The sequence below is a fragment of the Fistularia commersonii genome, chromosome 1 (assembly GCF_037954325.1).
Source record: "Fistularia commersonii isolate RoL2024-O1a breed Wild chromosome 1, RoL_Fcom_v1.0, whole genome shotgun sequence".
Classification (NCBI taxonomy): Eukaryota; Metazoa; Chordata; class Actinopteri; order Syngnathiformes; family Fistulariidae; genus Fistularia; species Fistularia commersonii.
In genome coordinates this window covers 5,736,086-5,757,436 of record NC_141284.1, presented here as the reverse complement: position 1 = coordinate 5,757,436, position 21,351 = coordinate 5,736,086, and the positions used below count along the sequence as shown (strand labels likewise).

Below are 21,351 nucleotides of genomic sequence, written 5' to 3'. Positions count from 1 at the left end.
AGCAACAGCTAATCAGCCGATCACATTGCAGCAACTCAGTGTATTGATTTAGATGACCTTATTGTGGTCAAACCAGCATGAGAATGGAGAAGAGAGAGCACATGCAAGCATTAGCAAGGTGTACCTAATAAAGTGTGTGTTCTTCTCATCACAGCTGATAAATGGAAAACAAGAAGCAAAAGCTAAATGTTCAAAAAAGACCGCTCCGGTCAGTTTTCATCTTCCTCCTCCTCCTCCTCCTCTTCGCTCTCCATCATCTCCTCCTCAGCCGCCTCCTGCTCCTCCAAGGCCTCCTGCAGTGCCTGCTCCTCCTCCAGCGTCGGGTCCAGAGCCTCGGTGATCTCCGACCCGCTGGGATACTCCTGCTGCGGCGGCGGCGGGAGGGGCGGGCTGTACCAGTCACCGGAGAACTTCAGACCCCATCCCACGTAGATGTTCTCAAACTTCCTGTGAGGAGACAAGGGGTAGGCAACGCTGCCTTTAAGAAGCCGATCATGCAGGGGAAATAGGGACTTTTGGGGTCCACTGACTTACTTCCCGCAGGCGTACGCGCACGCCCCGGGCCAGAGGTTGGAACGCAGCACCGCTATGGCATGCTGGGGGGTGAGAGTGGAGGACATCTTGGAGGTCCAGGGAAGAGTGCCAAACATTTCTGAGAACAAACAGGAATCAACGCTGTTAACATAGACTCATGTCTTTGAATCCCATAATATGCAACAGGTGAGACTCGAAGAGTGTGATTCATAAAAAAAAAATCTGACATCATTGCAGTTGAGAATTTCAGTCGACACAGGAAGGCGCCAGATGCACCTGAGTTTTCTCACAGGCCCAAAAAAAGACAACAAAATGAGGTCTTGCATTTTATACTAGAGCCAATCAGGAGGAGGCGGGGTTTCGGTCAATCACACCAATGGGGAATTTAGCATTGGACCGACCTGCGTCCTGTGAGAGTGGGGTGAGCAGGGGAGGTCCGAGCTCGGGCTCGGGCTCGTCGGGCTCCTCTTCGGTTTCTTCGGCCTCCTCTTCCTCGTCGGGCTCCTCACGCTTCACAGCAAGGTTCACCCAGGTGCAGCGCCCCTGGAGGACGCCACGTTTTGAGGGTTAGAAGAAACTGAGGACGGACGGGTGAGACGACGACGACGACTGCGGTGGCCGCTGGGATCTCCACCTGCGGCAGGATGTGCTGGACGTGATGCACCCAGGCGGACAAAGAATCCGCCATCTCCGGCACCGGGATGCCCTCGAAGTCCGGGTTGACCTCGCAGCTGTCCTGGGGCGTGTCCTCCTCCTCCTCGTCGCCTTCCTCCTCGCCGGCCTGGTAGTAGCCCTGGGGGCTCACCTGGGTGCCGGCGGAGATGCGAGCGATCTGCGCCCTCAGGTAGTTGGCCTCGTTGCCGGGGAACGGCGGGTAGCTGATGATGGGGGCGTCCAACCTCCCGGTGAAGAACTTCCGGATCTTGCGAGCCACGGTGATCTGGGCCGGTGTGACCGACGGGAGCTTGGACCATGGCAGGCCGGGCTCTTTGCACACGTAGTACGAGAACTTGTTCGCTCCTGTTCCAGCGGCCTCCTTCGGCACAAGGGGTGGAGGTTTGTAGACTGAGTGAGGGATCGGATCCTCCTGAGAAGCAGACCAGAACATCAACCTTCATCAGAATGGTCACTCAAGAAGTATCTTAGTTCCACTATCATTTCTATTGTTTAACAAAGGGTTGCCACCCACATATGCTGCTCAAAAAAATAAAGGGAACACTTGAACAACACAATGTAACTCCAAGTCAATCACACTTCTGTGAAATCATAGTGTCCACTCAGGAAGCAACACAGATTCATTTTGACTTGTTTTAAGGACATCACATCAAAGTTGGATCAGCCTGGAGTTTGTTTTTACACTTAAATTTTGAGTGTGATTCCTAATCCAGACCTCCATGGGTTGATACAATTGATTTCCATTGATCATTTTTGTGTGATTTTGTTGTCAGCACATTCAACTGTGTAAAGACCAAAGTATTTCATAAGAATATTTCATTCATCTAGATCTAGGATGTGTTTTTTAAGTGTTCCCTTTATTTTTTTGAGCAGCGTATAATGTTTTTGAAATAAAATCAATACATTAGATCTTACTAATGACAAGCTGGTACTTGAATGTGTACTAATCATGTATAATATTTTACAATTTCAATTTCATGAAATTTGGTGGACTCCACACGATTCCCTCACCTCGTTCTCCTCCTCATCCTCGCCGCCTCTCGCCGCGTCCCCGGCGTCCTCCTCTTCCTCCTCCCCCTCCTCGCCGTCATCGCACTCGGCCTCGGCCACGAAGTAGTTGCTCTCCCTTCCGAGGATCTTGCCCCACAGCCGGCAGCGTCGCAGTCCCCAGGAGTCCACCAGCTGTCGTAGAGCGAGGAAGATCCTCTGGGTCTCCTCCCTTCCCAGGCCCACGCCGGCTTGTTCCAGGTAGAAGGCGACCTCGCTCACATTGGGAAGAGGAGGGTCAGTCTGGTGGGAGATGGTGATGATTGACACATGTAGGAGATCAAGGAAAGGCAGGATGTATGTGTGTGTGTGTGTGTGTGTGTGTGTGTGTGTGTGTGTGTGTGTGTGGGGCCTACCCCCAGTTCCACTTCATGTTCGGCCTCCTCCGGCCGGGAAAACAGCACACGCTGCTGCTCGGCGAGCAGCTCGGCAGCAGAGGCCTGTGGGACGTCCCGCAGGGTGCTCTGCTTGTCCTGGTAGAAGCGCACCTTCACGTCACGGCTCATGTCCTCGATCACGTCCACCGCGTCCTGCGGCCGCTCGTCCATCACCCGAAGCAGCAGGCGGGTGAGGTGGTCGTACCTGCGGGGGAGGGGGGGGGGGGGGGGAACAACAGGGTCAGACCTCTGACATTTGAGAGCGCGGCCTCGCGGTGGGAACTTTAATCCCGTTACCATGGTAACATGCGATCGGTAGGGATGCTTTCCCATCGTGATTCGCAAGCGTCGGTCATTTTACGATGCAAATGTTCGTGGAAGCGCACCAGCAACGACAAAAAGAACGGATAACCCCCCCCCCCACACGCCCCCCAGGAGTTCCCCAAAGCAACTGGGTGGGAACCTTGCCTGGCATCCTCTGCCAATCAAAGCTTACCGCAAAGAAACACAATAAAGAAATGTAAACTGACTTCACAGTACAAGTTGAAAAACCTTAAAGTGCAAATTGAAATATAAGTGGATTCAGGGAGATGCGAGTAAATAGGCATAATGTCACGACCATGTTATTACATGTTACACCAGAAGTATTGACAGATAACTGCAGATTCTGTGTAAGATCTACAGCAGAAAAATATAATGCTCACACTAACGCGCCGGTAAATGCATCCTGTATAGAATCGTAGCAGCCTATATGCGCTTTTGTCCATTGCGTTGTGTTCAGAGTCACATTACCTCATTTTCAGGAAAACTTTATATTTTTTTTTTTATTTTGAAAATCTCCTGCAAAAAATCCCGTACTGTTACCACTACTCACAGGTTCATGTTGCTCCTGCTGCTGTTTTTGAGCAAGTAGGCCTTGAAGGCAGCAGCGGCCTGCAGGCCCTCCATACCGGCGTCCCGCTTTCCACCCCGAGCCTCCATGGGTGCCCTCCTCCTGCCGCGCTGTCCCTTCCCCACTCCGACACTTGCTGCTGGTCGCTTCAGCGCACGTTCAAAATCGCATGTTCATGTTTCTTTATGTTAACATAAGGACCGGCAGTGTAGATGTTGAACGGGCAGCTCCAGGCATGGTGGAGGGAACACCCCCGACCCCCCCGGTTGCTATGGATACACAAACAAGAGCGGTTGCCAGGGTTGCCGATGACAGCGGCCGTGGAGCCCTGCAGGAGGCGCTTGAAAGAGAACAGACTTTTATAAAAAAAAAACCTGAAGACACATTAGACAGGACTGAGAAATATAAAAGTTATTTTTGTTCACATTTTATATTGTCAGTGCATTTATACATCTGTAATGGGTTGTTGTGACATTATGTATTATTTTCTTATAAGTATGCATTTTTAGATGCATAGTATTTGTAAAATACTGCATTTCTATGGATTACATTACACACTTGCCCGCTGCATGTGACTTGATAAACCAGCATGAATGTTGGGAAATAATGCAAACACACAATATAGGGTTAAACTATGAAAATGTTTATGAATAATAATAATAATAATAGTCATTCGTATAAATGCTTATTTTATTACACTTGGACATTAAATGAACATTGAGTTCATACGTATATTATTTCCCCAATCGATTCCAGATAAACTAAGATATCCAATAAACTAAAAAAAAATGCTAAAAATGGATGGACAATGTCCTATCATTTATTTTAATAGAGAAGGCATGAATAAATAAGAGAGTGAAATGGATGGAGAGTGAGGGCAAATCTGCTTTGTACATATGCATATTGTGCTTGTGTGCGTGTGTGTGTGTGTGTGTGTGTGTGTGTGTGTGAAGGAGAGAGTGAGTGAGAGGGAAAGAGCTCTGAAGATGTGATTGTACAAAAGTTAAAAAAAATGACAGAATATGTGATTAGGGTGAACTGAACAGCTTGTTCTCTTACCAACTGACAGTCCACCACACACACACACACACACACACACACACACACACTTCACCAAGGGCCGTGCTCTTCCCCTTTGTGACATCACATATTTTCACTCGATTGCCCACCGGCTGTGACCTCACAGGCATGGCGGCCTTCCCCTAAATGGCATCACGGTATCCATAGCAACCACATATGTTTCAGCCACATGGCCATCGTTCGCCCTGGAGCCCGTAGGTGTGCAGCAGACGGCGAGACCAAGCGATAGCACAGCTGCAGGAACCATGGAGGAACCCAACAGAGACAAGGACATCAGTAAACAGAGGCTGCAAGTCGCGACATCCTTCAAGGCTTTCATGCTTAAAAACAGCACCAAGAGCGACATCAACCTGTGAGTGCTGTGTGTGTGCACGCATGTGCACGTGATACTGTTGCATGCAAGCACTGTTAGCATAAATCGGTCACCAGTCTGCAAGATAAACATAAATAAGACCTGTTTTTTAGGCTAATCGATTAGCTAAATTTAGCTTAGTGTAAGATTTTAGTTTAAGGCAATGTGACAGAGAAATCGTTTCTGTTGAACATTCACACATCCTTGCTGTTTCCCTATGATTTCACAATATATCCACATTTTGTGGAATATACCAAATTATTTAGAAATTGTTGTGTATTAATCTGATTTTATGACAGCAAACGAAAAATGATGCCTCAATGGGTTTAAAACAACAATAGATGTCACTTAAACTCAGGCTAAGTGGGGTGGGCACTGCAATGCTATGCAAAGCTGCACCACAACCTACAGAAGGAAGAGCAAACATGCATAAATAACCAAATAAAAAATAAATAAAAAATGAATATCATAAATACCAAATTAAAAAAAACGTTGAACAGATAACAGTAAAAATGAAAAAATACAACAAGGGGTCACGACAATAAATTTGGTATTATCATTAGGAATATTAATTTGAGATAGTAATAACTAGTTAAAATATAAGTATAATGAAGGTTATTTTTTTCCTGACTTTGTTGGTCACGGTGCCCCAAGCATTCGCTTATATTGCTTAAAGGGTCAGCCCCACACTCCGAATGAACCTCTGGCATAAGACGAACAGATGATGAATGAATAAATGCCTGGGTTTCTCCACAGCTACGACCACCTCACCCGCCTGATGCTGAAGGTGATGGACGAGCGGCCGCAGAACGTGGTGGACGTGATCGAGGAAATGAGCCGCAACGTGAAGCTGTGCTTCTACCAAGACAAGCAGAGCACCCTGCGGGACGTCCCGCAGACCGACGCCGCCGAGCTGCTCGCAGAGCAGCAGCGCCTGCTGTTTTGCCGGCCGGAGGAGGCCGAGCAGGAAGTGGAACTCGTAGTAAGCCACGCACAAAAACACAACACACTCTGATTTGTGATCTTCTGTCGTATTATGTACCGATGCGGGTTCCCCTGAAGCAGGACGGAGAACTTTCCTCACAAAGCACAATTAGAGGGAATTTTAGGTCCTCTGTTCTAATCAAGCATTATAGTATTTTAATAAAGATTTGTCGAGACAAACACGGGCAAATATAAACGTCCAATGTACAGTTAGATGGAGGAGGTTGATTCACTGTGGTAACTGAAGGAAGAAACCAAAAAGAAGAGGATCTACTCACCGTTATGCAGTCAGAATTAGTTGGAGCCCTGAGCTTATTTCCCTGCGACTAGGAGGTCCCATCTGGGGGGTGACGATAGACACTAACACTCAAAAGTGTGTCATGTCTGATCTACTCCATAATCATGTTTTGACCCCCAAAAATGGCTTTTCTTCTACATGTTAGAAGATGCATGTTTTTTTTTTGTCCTCTAATTTTTTTTTGTCTTTTAATGCAGGGTGTTTGGTCTCTATGTGATAAAGTAATTGGCGCAGGCAGAAGCCGCAAAATTAAACATCAAGAACATTAATGCAGACAACAATACATTCAATTCTTAAACAACTTTAGTCTCTTTTTGCGGCCCGGTGCTAAATGGTCTAAGTGGATAGGATCAGGAATGAGTCCATCAAAGGGACAGAACATGTTAGATGTTTTGGAGATTAAGTCAGAATGAGATGGTTTGGACATGGTTAGAAGAGGGATTGTGGGTAAATTAGAAGAAGGATGCTGAGATTGGGGATTGAGTTAATTAGTTGGTGTGAGTATACAGAAAATGGGGTTCTATGGAGGAGCGTGACTTACCGTGGTAACGCCTGAAGGGACCCATGAAGAAGTATTTCTTGGTACACAGCATTTGTACCGTCTTCCGCCAGGATGAAGGCCTTCCCAACGTGAGCGAGGTCAGCTTCTACCTGGAGCAGGCCGGCGTGGGCCTGGGGAGGGAGGAGATGCAACGGATTTTCCTGGCCCTGCGGCAGCTGGTGGAATCGCAGGCGCTGCAGCGCTGCCGGCTGTGGGGCAAGATCCTCGGGAGGGAGAGCAACTATATTGTGGCCGAAGCCGAGTACAATGACGGCGAGGACGAGGAGGAGGAGAATCCCGGGTTGGCGACTGCGGATGTAGTGAGGGAGAGCGACATTCAGGACATCTTGGAGAACGAGGTGGGGGACGGTCGAAATAGCATGCATTTGTTGCGGTCGCGGAAAGGACTCTCTATACCAGCGGTCGGCAACCCTTAGCACCCAAAGAGCCATTTGGACCCGGTATCCTCGGAAAAGAATTAACTGGGAGCCGCAATTACTTTTTGACGTTGAAAATAAAGGTACCACTGTATATATTGCTTTTTATTACCTTTACACTTTGTATAAACAAGTTTGTGGTGCGTTGCTTCTGAAATTCACAAAGTATTACGGAGAAAATGTAATTTTAGTTATGTAATGAACTCATTTTGAGCTTTGGGCTTTCAGAGCGTGTAGCGGAGCCTTGACCTGAATTTTAAAAATAAATCGGGAAAAAAAATCACTGTGTCGGTAAACAATTAAGAATAAATATTTGCAAAATATCTTCATAAATATCTAATTCACCTGGTTTATGGGACTTCTGCTCCTGAACTTCTGCGCACAGCATCTGCAAATCGGGACTCTACCGGCTGGCGGGTATACCGGCTTCCGCGATCGTGACGTTATTTTGAGCGGCGAACGATAATAAATATAATTTTATTTAATATTTCAAGATCACAATAATCTTCCAACTTAGAAGTAGAAGTTAAAAAAAGGAATTAAACACGAATAGAATACACTTCGATTAAATATTATCATTTATTTTCCCAAGCCACTCGGAGCCGCAGTGTGACGATGAAAGAGCCGCGGGTTGCCGACCCCTGCTCTATACCAACTCAGAGGGACTATGTTAAGGTTGATGTTCTGGTCTGCTCCTCAGATGGATCCCCTCCCTCAGTCCATCTACAAACAACCTCCTCCTGTGCCGAAGGAGGCCGCTGGAACAGGAGCGAACAAGTTCTCGTACTACGTGTGCAAAGAGCCCGGCCTGCCATGGTCCAAGCTCCCGTCGGTCACTCCGGCCCAGATCACCGTGGCCCGCCAGATCCGGAAGTTGTTCACGGGGAGGTTGGACGCCCCCATCATCAGCTACCTGCCGTTCCCCGGCAACGAGGCCAACTACCTGAGGGCGCAGATCGCTCGCATCTCCGCCGGCACCCAGGTGAGCCCCCAGGGCTACTACCAAGCTAGCGAGGAGGAAGGCGACGAGGAGGAGGACACGCCCCAGGACAGCTGCGAGGTCAACCCGGACTTCGAGGGCATCCCGGTGCCGGAGATGGCGGAGTCTTTGTCCGCCTGGGTGCATCACGTCCAGCATATCCTGCCGCAGGTGGAGATCCCCGCCGCCGTCGTCGACCTCAGTTTCTTCTAACCCTCAAGCGTGGTGTCCTCCAGGGGCGTTGCACCTGGGTCAACCCATCTGCCAAGGCCGGGGAAGAGTCCTACGAGGAAGGAGAGGGCGAGGACATGGAAGAGGAGCCTGACGAGCCGGAGCCCGAGCTCGGACCTCCTCTGCTCACCCCCCTCTCTCAAGATGCAGGTCAGTCCTTGAAGGAAACCTTGAAAAGGTAACTCGAGATACTGATATCGAGGTACCGATATCCGCCTGGCTCTCCCAGGCGTAGGAGATTCGCCAAGCCAATCACGAGTTGTCCTTCAACGTGAAGGGCAATCCAGGGAAACGGGAATGTCCTGCACAGTGTCGCCACTGAATGACCAGGACAATATTCATTCAGTCACTCATCCAAGTGCTTATCCTGCACTTGGAGTGCATCTTCTTGACAAAAATGATTATTTTATTTTGTTTATGTGTTTTCTTGAAAAAGATGACATAGATTATTTTAGGAAGGCGGGGATATAGAGACATCCAACCATTCACTGTCTCATTCCCATCTGTAGACAATTCAGTGAACCTTTTTTTGGACTCTTGGTGGGAGATGGAGAACCTAGGCAGGAGAACTTGGGAGAACCCATGGATAAAACTTCGTGCAGTGCAAAATGTAATTTTCAGAATACGTCTTCCTCCCCAAAACCCCATAACAATCTTCAACTTTCTTTTTCCATTGAATCTCTGTGGCTCAGAAATGTTCGGCACTCCTCCCTGGACCTCCAAGATGTCCTCCACTCTCACCCCCCAGCACGCCATAGCTGTGCTGCGTTCCAACCTCTGGCCCGGGGCGTGCGCGTACGCATGTGGGAAGTAAGGGCGACAGACCCCCGAGGTTCCCCATTTCCCAAGTCTGACCGGGTTCTCAAAAGTGGCCTCGCCCTCCCCTTGTCTTCTCACAGGAAGTTTGAGAACATCTACGTGGGATGGGGTCTGAAGTTCTCAGGCGACGGGTACAGCCCGCCCATCCCGCCGCCGCCGCAGAAGGAGTATCCCAGCGGGCCGGAGATCACTGAGGCTCTGGACCCGACGCTGGAGGAGGAGCAGGCACTGCAGGAGGCCTTGGAAGAGCAGCAAGCAGCTGAGGAGGAGATGATGGAGAGCGAAGAAGATGAGGAGGATGAGGACTATTGAGATCCTATTTATGTAGATATTTCCTGCAGACACCAAATATCAATCATTTTCCTACTTTAGAAACTATAATCATCACACGTTTCCATTTCTTTGGCTCAAACATTTTTCTTTTCCACCGTTCGTTGGGCATACTTGACGGACGGTGTCACAAGAAAACAGAGTTTCTATCCCGGTCCAATGTTTAGCCACACAAGAGATACTAAGAAGTTTGAAGCGTCCAGGTCACAGAAACTGAGGACCGAATTAATTAATCAATTAAAATAAATAAATAAGATCATTCAGATAAATAAATAGGGATAGATTTTATATGCAGAATTAATATGAGATGAAGAAATGGTCTATTTGACTAACTTAGTGTGTGAAGTGTCCTATTTTCCAGACAAAACCTCTTATGTATTTAAACACAATTGTGACTTTTTGAAGTATTTCATTCACAATTAAAAAGAAACCGTCAAAACACATAAATTAAAATGTTTTGAGTATCTTTAGATAATTTTACTCACAATTTTTACAAAACTGTCAAAACACCAATGAAAGTGTTTCTCAAGTCACTTTAAATTATTTTATTCAGGATGTGAAAAAAACAACTCAAAAATCGAAGGCAAAAGTGTTTTTCGAGTATTTTTACATTTTTTATTCACATTTTGAAAAAACACAACTGTCAAAGCAAAAGTGAGTGCTTTTGGACTATCTTTCAATTATTTTAATTCGATTTTTTTTAAAAACCGTCAAAACACCAATGAAAGTGTTTCTCAAGTTTCTTTAAATTATCTTATTCAGTATGTGGAAAAAAATATCTACAAATCAAAAGCAAAAGTGTTTTTTGAGTATATTTACATTTTTTATTCACGATTTGAAAAAATACAACTTTCAAAACAGAAGTGAGTGTTTTTATCTTTGAATTATTTGAATTAAAATATAAAAAAAACTGTCAAAACATCGATGAAAGTGCTTTTCGAGTATCTTTATATTATTTTATTCAGGATTTCAAAAACAACAACTGTCAAAATAAAAGAGTGTTTTGTAAGTAAATTAAGAAAGGATATTCAGGATAAAAAAAAAGAACTGTTAAAACATCAATGAAAGTGATTATCAGGGAATATTTAAATCTTTTATTCAGGATTTGACGGGACATCTGTCAAAACAAAAACGTGAGCGTTTTAAGCATGCTTTATTCAGGATTTGAAAAAAAAACTGTCAAAACAAAAGTGAAAGTGTTTTTCGTAACGTCTTTACACTTTTTCATTCACGATTTAAAAAATCAAAACGGTTAAAACGCACGAGTTCACCCGTTTTTCGAGTATTTTGAAATGACTTGACATAATTAAAAAAAAAATAAACATTTCATAACACACAAGTTTAGCGTTTCTGGTGATTTACGTCATCAAAAATCGCCGGAAGTAGGCAGGCAGTCTCGTGCCTCGCATCATTCTAGATAAATATGGCCACCTGCGCGAAGATGGTCGGCGCGGCGGCGCTTCTCCGTAGAACCCCGTTATCGGCCGTCAGGTTCAACCACCCGGGCTGGTACCGGATAGGCGGCAGCCGGACAGACACACCGGGACAAGCCCTCCCCCCGCACCGGCGCGTCTACACCAGCACCGGGACCCGCAGCCGCCTTCTCGACTCGCCCGTCAGCTCCGCACTGACGTCCGGCTTCATCGGCGGACCTCCCCGGTGGACGCGGCTCGTCGTCCGGGACCCGCTCGCACCGACACGACGGCTGTCCGTGACGCCGGGAAGAGCGTACGGCAACCGGGCGAGCAGCGCCGCCGGGGATGACGGCGCGGAGAGCGCCGGTTCCGGGGGAGAGGAGCCCGGAGGGGACGGGGGACCTCCGTACAACGGCCCGCAGATGACGGCTCTCACCCCGATGCTGGTGCCCGAGGTTTTCCCCAACGTGCCGCTGATCGCCGTGAGCCGGAACCCGGTGTTCCCGCGGTTCATCAAGATCATCGAGGTGAGGGTGATGTAAGCCGGCGTCCAAGGACACTGGAGGCTGATGCAATGGAGAGGGTGGGAAGGGGACACGCACAAAAACGTCCTGACCCCCACGGATTGAAAAAAAAAACCGATCAGTGATTACACATGAAATCTCGATTTTAACACTTCACTCGGTTGGAGGTTCACACTTAACAAGTTTCTTGAGGTGATCATGTAGGAAACTAGCTATGGAGTTTTTCTATCAGGTTGGAAGTTAAAGGAAAGGTGTGATAGCTGCCAATGTAAAAGTTTGGGCGAAATATCCAGAGATCCAATTACATTGCATGGATGTGTGACAGTACATGCCTCTTACCCCAATTCAGCTGCGACCCCGCCGCGACCTTTAATGCAGGATAAGAGGTTTCAAAGGAAGAGGGTTATCATACAATGTTCATCTTCATGTGTTCATGTTCTCCTGCATCGGTTTTCTCCAGGTGCTTCCTCCTCCAGTCCAAAACGTAAGCAGGTTCGTTAAAAGAGAGTGAGAATAGTTCGACATCTGTGTATGATTGACGGCTGGGATTGGCTCCGCCCCCTACGACGCCCGCGTCTTCTTTTTATGTTAATGTTTTGAAGTGCTGATGTGTTCGGTCTATAGATATTTTTCTTTAAGGTTTTCGCTCAAAGGAGCTAAAAGTGCGCCATGTTTCTCCCCGCCAGGTGAAGAACAAGGCGCTGATGGAGCTGCTGAGGAGGAAGGTCCGTCTGGCCCAGCCGTACGCCGGGGTCTTCCTGAAGCGAGATGACAAGTGAGTGCCCGCCCACCCCGAGGCTCTCGCGCTGTCTGCACGTCACAACCCTCTCGCGACCTTCTCTGTCAAGGATACACCATGCTTGTTTTGTTGTAGTAGCGGCCGTTGTCAGCCGGGTCCTAAGACTGAGGTCCTCAGACTGCAGCCGGGGGGGTCGGCAGCAACCCGACATAAAGCCGGCTCAGTGTTAGATTCCCCGTTGTCTGGAGTTGTTCCTTCATGGGTCACATGACCTTGTTTGTGTCTGTGTGTGTGACAGTAACGAGTCAGACGTGGTCGAGTCCCTCGATGCCATCTACTCCACTGGCACCTTTGTGCAGATCCACGAGATGCAGGACCTGGGAGACAAGCTGAGGATGATCGTCATGGGACACCGCAGGTCAGACGCCGCGCCGACGTTGCCGTGACGGGCCGACAAGGGTCAGTCGCAGGGTCAAATATTTTTTTTGTGTGTGTCTGTGTGCCAGGATCCGGATCACCAGGCAGCTGGAGGTGGAGCCCGACGGGGCCGAGACGCCCGTCGTCTGGCCCGAGCCGGAGGCCGAGTCGCAGCCCAAGTCCCCGGCGCGGCGCAAGGGCAAGCGCAGCCGCAAGGACCAAATGAACACCCTGACCGAGCAGATGGAGGAGAAGGTGTGCTTTCTTTTCGGTGACTGGGCGCGTGACGAATTTGAGCAGCCCCGCACACACACACACACACACACACACACACACACTTTGACTTTTGTGTGCCCCTTGCCGGTCAGATTTCCGACGCCGACCTGAGCCCGGAGCTCCAGCCTCTGCCCTCCGCCGACATCCTGATGGTGGAGGTGGACAACATCCAGCACGAGCAATTCACAGTCACCGAGGAGGTCAAGGTACCAAATGCGCGTGCGGGCAGACACACACACACACACACACACTAGTTCCTTGTATCGTGAGGTCAGATCATGACCCCTCCCACCCCCACAGGCTCTGACCGCGGAGATCGTGAAAACCATCAGGGACATCATCGCCCTCAACCCCCTCTACAGGTCAGTCCTTGCTTGACCGCATCGCTCATGCTAGCTAGAGCCCGCCGCGTCTACACGATCAAAACATTGGCAGGTGTTTGGGCTACATGTGGCCTCTGTCATACTTGAGTAAGCTCAGCTCAAGTAAGGAGCGTGGGCTCCCACTACAGGGGGGTCGCACTCCTCAGCCTCCCCGGTAAGGTCTATTCAACGGTGCTGGAGAAGAGGGTCCGCCGGGTATTTCACCTCGGATCTAGGAGGAGCAGTGTGGTTTTCGTCCCGGTCCTGGAACAGTGGACTAGTTCTGTACCCTCGGCAGGGTTCTCGAGGGGGGACGGAAGTTTGACCCGTCTACATGTGTTTTGTGGATCTGGAGAAGGCAGTCCTGTGGGGTGGGGGGGTGATCCAGGAGTATTAGGTACCGAACCCCATCGTACGGGCTGTTCAGTCCCTGTGCGATCGTCTGCAACGATGCGGACTCTGCACCGGCCCGTCGTGGTGAAAAGGGAGCTGAGCCGGAAGGCGAAGCTTTCAATTTTCCGGTCGATCTACGTTCCAACCCTCACCTATGATCGCGAGCTGTGAGCACTGACCGAAAGAACGAGACCGTGGATACAAGCGGCCAAAATGAGTTTTCTCCGCAGGGTGGCCGGACTCTCCCTTAGAGATCGGGTGAGCGGTTCGGTCATCCGCGAGTAGAGAGGAGTCAAATGAGGTGGCTCAGGCATCTGGTCAGGAGGCCTCCTGGACGCCTCCTGGGGGAGGTATTTCGGGCATGTCCATCTGGAGGAGACCACAAGGAAGACCCCGGACACGCCGGAGAGACTATGTCCCCAGGCTGGCCTGGGAATGCCTTGGGGTCCCCCCAGAGGAGCTGGACCACATGGTGCGGGGGAGGGGGGGTCTGGGCCTCACTGCCCCGGCTGCCACCCCCTGCGACCCGACTCCGGATAAGAAGGGGAAGATGGATGGAAGAGAAATCTATTAAATATGTGATCGAGACATCAGTTAAACTATCAAACTTCCAGATTGTGTCAATTAAACATCTGATCATGGAGACGTCAATTAAACATCACAAATGAAAATCAAATCAAAATCAGACAGACATCCGAGAGACGCCAATCACCATTGCAGAGAAGTCAGTTAATGACCTGAGAGACGTAAATCAAGTGACACGAGGACCCGACATCAAAGAAGTGTCAATAAAACATCAAAGAGACGACAGCTAAAATCAGACATCAACATAAAACACGTGAATATGTCCTCCTGGAAATGTTAGATTGAACATCTGATCAGGGAGATTTCTCTTTAGATGATCATAATTTCTCTGAATTTTGAGTAATTAATTAGATATAACCGAGACATCAATTAACCTTCAGGGTGCTTTCATCAAAACAAACAATTAAGATCAGAGAGACATCAATTTCCAATTGGGTGGATGGGAGTTCCTCATCTCAGATTAAACATCAAAGATCTCAATTTCATATTCATCAAACAACATGATGACAGTAATTAACCATCACCGAGATTGCAATCAAACATCAAAGGTATCAATTAGACATCAAGAAGATGGCAATTAAGACATCTGAGAGTTGTCAAGTAAACTTTACAGAGATGCCAGATAATCATCCCTACAGGCGTCAATCAACCGTCGCAAGCATAGAAATGATTTCTCAGACAATTAGTGAATGTGTGTGTGTGTGTGTGTGTGTGTGTGTGTGTGTGTGTGTGTGTGTGTGTGTGTGTGTGTGTGTGTGTGTGTGTGTGTGTGTGTGTGTGTGTGTGTGTGTGTGTGTGTGTGTGTGTCAGGGAGTCAGTGCTACAGATGATGCAGGCAGGCCAGCGTGTGGTGGACAATCCCATCTACCTGAGCGACATGGGCGCCGCTCTAACAGGAGCCGAGTCCCATGAACTGCAGGACGTCCTGGAGGAGATTAATGTGAGACTCCAACACACACACACACACACACGCACGCATTGTCGTCTGATGCAGGAAAACTATTTTGGGTTGTAAAGATGTGTCCTTCACTGTACCGTCTCAAGTCCGTTTAAAAACCTTCAATTTTGAAATCAATTTATTGAAAAAAAAGAAAAACATTTTTCCTCTCATACTTCCACCAAATGCCTGAACAGAAAGTCCTAGACCTATTACTAAATTTATGAATAAATCCCAGCAACTTTTTTTTTAAGCAGATTGTTTAGCAACCAAATCTGTTATCCCCCCAAAAAATGGTGTTTGCATGTCCCCTGCAGATCCCAAAGCGCCTCTACAAGGCCTTGTCTCTCCTCAAGAAGGAGTTCGAGCTCAGCAAACTGCAGCAGCGGCTGGGCAGAGAGGTCAGATGCGGTCTTGAAATAAATTGAAACAGAATCGCACTCGTTAGCTTTTCCTCACCGGTTAACGCGTCGCCTTCCGCTCGGCCCGCCCTGACAGGTGGAGGAGAAAATCAAACAGACCCACAGGAAGTACCTGCTGCAGGAACAACTCAAGATCATAAAGAAGGTACGTCGCACAGTCCGGACGACCGTCTGTTATTGTTTTCTGCGTCTTTATCCAGATGCAAATGTTCTTGTTTTTCGGGGGAAACGGACTGCTTCCTGAACAAATCCCTTTACGAACCAAGTCTCCGAACAAAAACGATGCTTCGGTTAACAAGCAAAATTTGGGTCGATGAACAAACTAGCTGCTTAAACCGCTAACCGCTAGCTGAGATGCGTCAGTCAAGCCACAGCATTTGTTGAGGGAAAGCCTTGCTGAACTCCTCATTGATTCTCAGATTTTTTTTTTGTGCTTTATCTGTTTTTTTCCCTTTATTAATTTTTTTTTTTTTTTAATTCTAAAAACCAGATAGCGGTCAAAGACATCCTAGTTAAGTGTAAGCGAGATGTAAGCGGTACAGTGAGATGATCAATCTGTTACATTTTGAATAGCAAAGATCCGATGAAGGGGGCTGACCTTCTTGAATATATGAAACTGAATCATCAGCATGGAAAAGTGGTTTTCCAGAGTCTCCTGAGCAGAGATTGACCTCAAAATGCTTTTATTTAGGCGAGCCAGAGAAGGATCGGATTGTTTCTTAATGGGAACATTTTTTGGGCGTTCACGAACAGTTTCGGTTTAAGTAAAACATCGGGGAACCAGTTTGGTAAACCAAGGTACCGTCGCGCAAAACAGCGACAATCAGCGCTCCGCTTGTGTGGCAGGAGCTGGGTCTGGAGAAGGAGGACAAGGAGGCCATCGAGGAGAAGTTTCGGGAGCGTCTCAAGGACCGGACGGTCCCGCCGCACATCATGGACGTCATCAACGAGGAGCTGAACAAACTGGGGCTACTGGACAACCACTCGTCCGAGTTCAAGTCAGTTCCCTCCGCTCTCGGTTTCCCGCCGCGTTCGGGGCTCCCCGTCTTCCGAACCCCGGCTAACACCCGCCCTTGTTTTCGTTTTCCCCATCGCAGCGTCACGCGCAACTACCTGGACTGGCTGACCAGCATGCCCTGGGGCACCAACAGCGAGGAGAACCTGGCGCTGGACCGGGCCAAGGAGGTCCTGGAGGAGGACCACTACGGCATGGACGACGTCAAGAAGCGCATACTGGTTCGTGGTGGATTGAAAAAGAAAACAAAACAAAAACAGAAAAGGTGACTTTTTTCCCCATGTCGGCGCCGGAGCTCAGCACCCGCCCCTTTCCCGCGCTCTGCAGGAGTTCATCGCGGTGAGCCAGCTCCGCGGCTCAACCCAGGGCAAGATCCTCTGTTTCTACGGCCCGCCCGGGGTCGGCAAGACCTCCATCGCCCGCTCCATCGCCCGGGCCCTCAACAGGCAGTACTTCCGGTTCAGCGTGGGGGGGATGACGGACGTGGCCGAGATCAAGGGGCACAGGTGCGACCGGCCGCGCATCTCCCCGTGGCGCCTTCAGGCTCCGGCTGGCGGGAGGAAAATAATCCCTTCCATATCTGCATGTTTGTGCATTCAGGAGGACGTATGTGGGGGCGATGCCGGGGAAGATCATCCAATGCCTGAAGAAGACCAAGACAGAGAACCCACTGGTTCTGATAGATGAGGTCATTTAATTATCTGTCTTGAATTCACTCGCGCTTGAAATCCGTTTTAGTATTTCCCAGTAGAAGGTAGAGACAGGAGCTCACCGCTCGAGCTCAAGGATCCCCGACCCTCCTCCCGCAGGTGGACAAGATGGGGCGTGGTTACCAGGGCGACCCTTCGTCCGCGCTGCTCGAGCTTCTGGACCCGGAGCAGAACGCCAACTTCCTGGACCACTACCTGGATGTCCCCGTAGATCTGTCCAAGGTGGGCGGCGGGGCGCGGCTGTGGAAATGGCGCTCGAAAAGAGCGACTCTCCCCGTCCCCCGCCGCCCCCGGAGTAATCTGTCTCCATCTCAAGGTCCTCTTCATCTGCACCGCCAACGTGGTGGACACGATCCCCGAGCCCCTCCGGGACCGGATGGAGATGATCAACGTGTCGGGCTACGTGGCCCAGGAGAAGCTGGCCATCGCCGAGGTAACGGGGCCCGAGGCGACCGTGCAAAAAAAAAAAAAGAGCCCTGCAAGACAGCGCAGTTATAACCTTAGTTATTAAGTTGTACAAAACGTGTGTGTGTGTGTGTGTGTCCAGCGGTATCTGGTGCCTCAGCTTCGCTCCCTGTGTGGCCTGACGGAGGAGAAGGCCTCCATCTCGTCCGACGCCCTCAACCTTCTCATCAGACAGTACTGCAGAGAGTCGGGGGTCAGGAACCTGCAGAAGCAGGTGGAGAAGGTGAGGAAAGAAAAAAAACAAACCAAAACATGGGCGTGTTCCTCCCGGGTCGTCTCCAGGTTCTCCGTTCTCCGCAACCCCCTGAGGTGTGAGTGTGTGACCGAACGGTTCAGTGTGTCTGTATGTGGTGATTGACAGGCGACCGCGGTGAAGCGCCACCTCTTGCTGAACGTCCACTGCGATCGGATGAACGCGCGCGACATCTCCGCTTGATACCGTCTTCAAATCGACCCCGCACCGAGGTCGTCAACACAGATGATATAGATCAGTCGCCTCGTCGGATCGATTTTCACACCGTCCGTCTCAGCGCCGCATCAAAAGCTTCGATCGTGAAAGACTTTTCAGATTTGACAGACCACAGCGCTCCGCACCTGTGACTCCCGAGTCAACATCCTCCTTCCTCTGACAGGTCTTCCGTAAAGTGGCCTTCTCCATCGTCAGCGGTAAAGACCAGTCGGTGAACGTGTCAACGGGCAACCTGCAGGAGTACGTGGGCAAGCCGCTCTTCACCGTGGACCGCATGTACGACGTCACGCCGCCGGGGGTGGTGATGGGACTGGCGTGGACAGCGTTGGGTAAGACGGGCGTTCACGCGGCCTTGAACCGACGGGGACGGGCGCAGGTTCCCGTCCGCCGCCGCCTCAGCCTGACGCTCTCTCCCCAGGCGGCTCCACGCTCTTCATCGAGACGTCCGTACGGCGCCCAGTCAGAAAGGAGGACGCCAAAGGCGAGGGCTCGCTGGAGGTCACAGGTCAGCTCGGTTCACCTTTTTTTTTTTTTTTTAAGCAGTCAGACATGCGAGCGAAAGTCATCGTCCCTCCTCCACCCGCAGGTCAGCTGGGCGACGTGATGAAAGAGAGCGCCAAGATCGCGTCCACATTCGCCCGCGCCTTCCTAATGTCGCAGCAACCAGACAACGACTTTTTGGTCAACTCGCACCTCCACCTGCACGTCCCCGAGGTGACCGGCCTCGCGCCGCGCTAGTCGTCGCCGGCGCCGTCCCGGTGGCCTCATTGTCTGTTCTCTCCCCTTTCCAGGGAGCCACGCCCAAGGACGGGCCCAGCGCCGGGTGCACCATCGTCACGGCGTTGCTATCGCTGGCGACGGGTCGGCCGGTGCGCCCCGACGTGGCCATGACCGGCGAGGTGTCGCTGACAGGGAAGATCCTGCCCGTCGGGGGAATCAAGGAGAAAACCATCGCTGTGAGTTCAGAGACATTTTTTTTATTTTCACATCTGTGACTTCTCCTTAAAGTGATAACTGTATTTTCCGCACTATAAGGCGCACCTAAAAGCCTTTAACAGTCTCGAAAACCGACAGTGAGCCTTATAATCTGGTGCGCCTTATATATGGATCAATATTGAGTCCCAAGAGGTCTCACAACTACGGGAAGCAGCCGCCGACCCCATTTTCTCCCACAGAAGAAGTAGGGCGCGGTGCATGCTGGGATATTTGACTCCGCGAAACGTGCATTTTCACTTCATTTGTGTGTGTGTGTGCATGTGTGTTCGCGCGTCACCGAAGTAGCGGCGGTAAAAACAGTAAAGGGGAATTCCTGTCCCACACCACACAAATTGCACCTTTCAAGAGACACGCTTACGATGCAGAGTTTTAACTCAAGGCTATGGGTCACGCAGTAGAACATGTGAATAGAGAAGCGGCGAGAGAATTCAACATTAACAAATCAATAGTACGGAAGTGAGGGAAGCAACAAGATGACCTGCGCCAAGTAAAAAAGACCAAACAGAGTTTCCAAGGGAACAAAGCGAGATGGATGCAGTTAGAGGACAAACTTGAACAGCGGGTTGTTGAACAGAGAGCAGCAAGTAGAAGGGTCACCACGGTTACTATTCGAATGAAGGTAACAGCGCTAGCTAGCGACACGAACATCAATTAATTTAGAGGCGGTCCTTCTCGGCGCTTTCGTTTTATGAAACGTTTCGAACCGTGACCAATTGAGTTGGAAATACATTGTTTTCAACGAAAGCAGGCGCAAGTAAAAGCTACCGATATGTACGGTACCGTTTTGTGAATGCACTAACGTGTTTTGGGAGTGAACGGAGTTGTCAGAACGTAGGTTTGTATTCTATAAATTAAGTTTGACTGACTTATCTGACTGTTTTGTTGACATTCCCTTTAGCGCAGCTCCAACTTCAATTCCCTTCGGGAGAAATAAAGTTGTTCTTATTCTTATTTAGTGGATGCCCCCAGCCACTACTGTAGCTTCTATTCCATGCGCCTTATAATGCAGTGCGCCTTATAAATGATTTTTTTTTTTTAAATAGGCCATTCATTCAAGGTGCGCCTTTTAATCGGGTGCGCCTTATGGTGCGGAAAATACGGTACTAATAGTGTGGCCTCCCAGTAACAGCTTCTGTTTCCCCTGATCGGTCCGGTCTCATTCGAACTTCTTTTTTTTTCTTTTATTCCAGGCGCGGCGCGCCGGCGTGACCTGCATCGTACTGCCGGCCGAGAACAGGAAGGACTTCTCGGACCTGCCGGAGTACATCACCCAGGGCCTGGAGGTGCACTTTGTGGATCATTACAGTCAGATCTACCCCGTCGTCTTCCCGTCGGCGTAACAGCGGAACATGAGACGGGCCCCCCGATGCAACTTTTATTTGTGGGGGGGGGGGGGAAACTCACCTCACTACTGGACGCTACGTCGGAAGGGGTCGCGCTACACCGCCGACACCCCCGGCCGATATCACCGAACTGACCACGTGCAGCAACGTGATTACAGCGAGGAGGGCGGCGCAGAAACTGTGCCGCACCGAAGACCGGCTCTCCGTCGGCAGCCGCCGACTCCAAGATAGATTTATTATTTTATATTCTCGTCAGATGAATGTGGAGACGTTTAACTATTAAATAATCAACACACAGCGGCCGGTGTTTTTAATCTTATTCACATCTGGACCAATCAGGGATGGATGACTTTTTACTTTAAAACAAAAAAAAAAAAAATTGTTAATCAAGTAGCAAAATTATTATTTATAGTAATTCAGAGAATATAAAAATTAAAAGTAATGTTTAATATTTATGAAAGCTGCAATTTTGTTCAAAGATCATCTCCAGCAGATTTAGGTCACGTCTTGCGGATTATTCGAGATTTCATCCCGAATCATCTCGAATTTTCGCCTGTCACATTGTTGGCGTTCCAAAAGTGTTTCATTATTTTTCTAACGTTACAACTTTATTATAGCTTTATTACACTGAATTAAGCCTCTGTATGTTTATCATTTACTTACACAAAAAGGGCCGCGACTACAGAGCATTAGCGTTCACAAGAATC

At 49.3% G+C, this 21,351-nt stretch overlaps 3 protein-coding genes across 3 annotated transcripts; 2 read left to right on the top strand and 1 right to left on the bottom strand.

The window, feature by feature from the left end:
* Nucleotides 1–27: 27 nt before the first annotated feature.
* LOC147237251 (radial spoke head protein 6 homolog A-like) lies at nucleotides 28–3,640 on the bottom strand. Its single transcript, XM_086145891.1, has 7 exons — nucleotides 3,508–3,640; nucleotides 2,613–2,838; nucleotides 2,221–2,499; nucleotides 1,169–1,621; nucleotides 936–1,077; nucleotides 535–652; nucleotides 28–447 (listed from the first exon to the last, which is right to left on the bottom strand). Exons 1-7 carry the CDS (start codon nucleotides 3,612–3,614, stop codon nucleotides 210–212), a joined length of 1,563 nt encoding a protein of 520 aa, XP_086002017.1. The 5' UTR covers nucleotides 3,615–3,640; the 3' UTR covers nucleotides 28–209.
* Nucleotides 3,641–4,698: 1,058 nt separating this feature from the next.
* On the top strand, nucleotides 4,699–9,739 carry LOC147237250 (radial spoke head protein 4 homolog A-like). Its single transcript, XM_086146138.1, has 7 exons — nucleotides 4,699–4,957; nucleotides 5,714–5,939; nucleotides 6,852–7,139; nucleotides 7,918–8,367; nucleotides 8,433–8,577; nucleotides 9,120–9,237; nucleotides 9,327–9,739. The coding sequence occupies exons 1-7, from the start codon at nucleotides 4,851–4,853 to the stop codon at nucleotides 9,556–9,558; spliced, it is 1,566 nt and encodes a 521-aa protein (XP_086002264.1). The 5' UTR covers nucleotides 4,699–4,850; the 3' UTR covers nucleotides 9,559–9,739.
* Nucleotides 9,740–10,985: 1,246 nt separating this feature from the next.
* lonp1 (lon peptidase 1, mitochondrial) lies at nucleotides 10,986–20,941 on the top strand. The gene is made up of 21 exons (XM_086145876.1): nucleotides 10,986–11,518; nucleotides 12,202–12,290; nucleotides 12,553–12,672; nucleotides 12,761–12,926; nucleotides 13,040–13,153; nucleotides 13,248–13,309; nucleotides 15,098–15,227; nucleotides 15,542–15,625; nucleotides 15,723–15,791; nucleotides 16,493–16,644; nucleotides 16,744–16,882; nucleotides 16,989–17,167; nucleotides 17,262–17,349; nucleotides 17,471–17,593; nucleotides 17,688–17,804; nucleotides 17,919–18,059; nucleotides 18,469–18,634; nucleotides 18,724–18,810; nucleotides 18,892–19,019; nucleotides 19,097–19,261; nucleotides 20,492–20,941. Exons 1-21 carry the CDS (start codon nucleotides 11,000–11,002, stop codon nucleotides 20,639–20,641), a joined length of 2,988 nt encoding a protein of 995 aa, XP_086002002.1. The 5' UTR covers nucleotides 10,986–10,999; the 3' UTR covers nucleotides 20,642–20,941.
* Nucleotides 20,942–21,351: the final 410 nt, after the last annotated feature.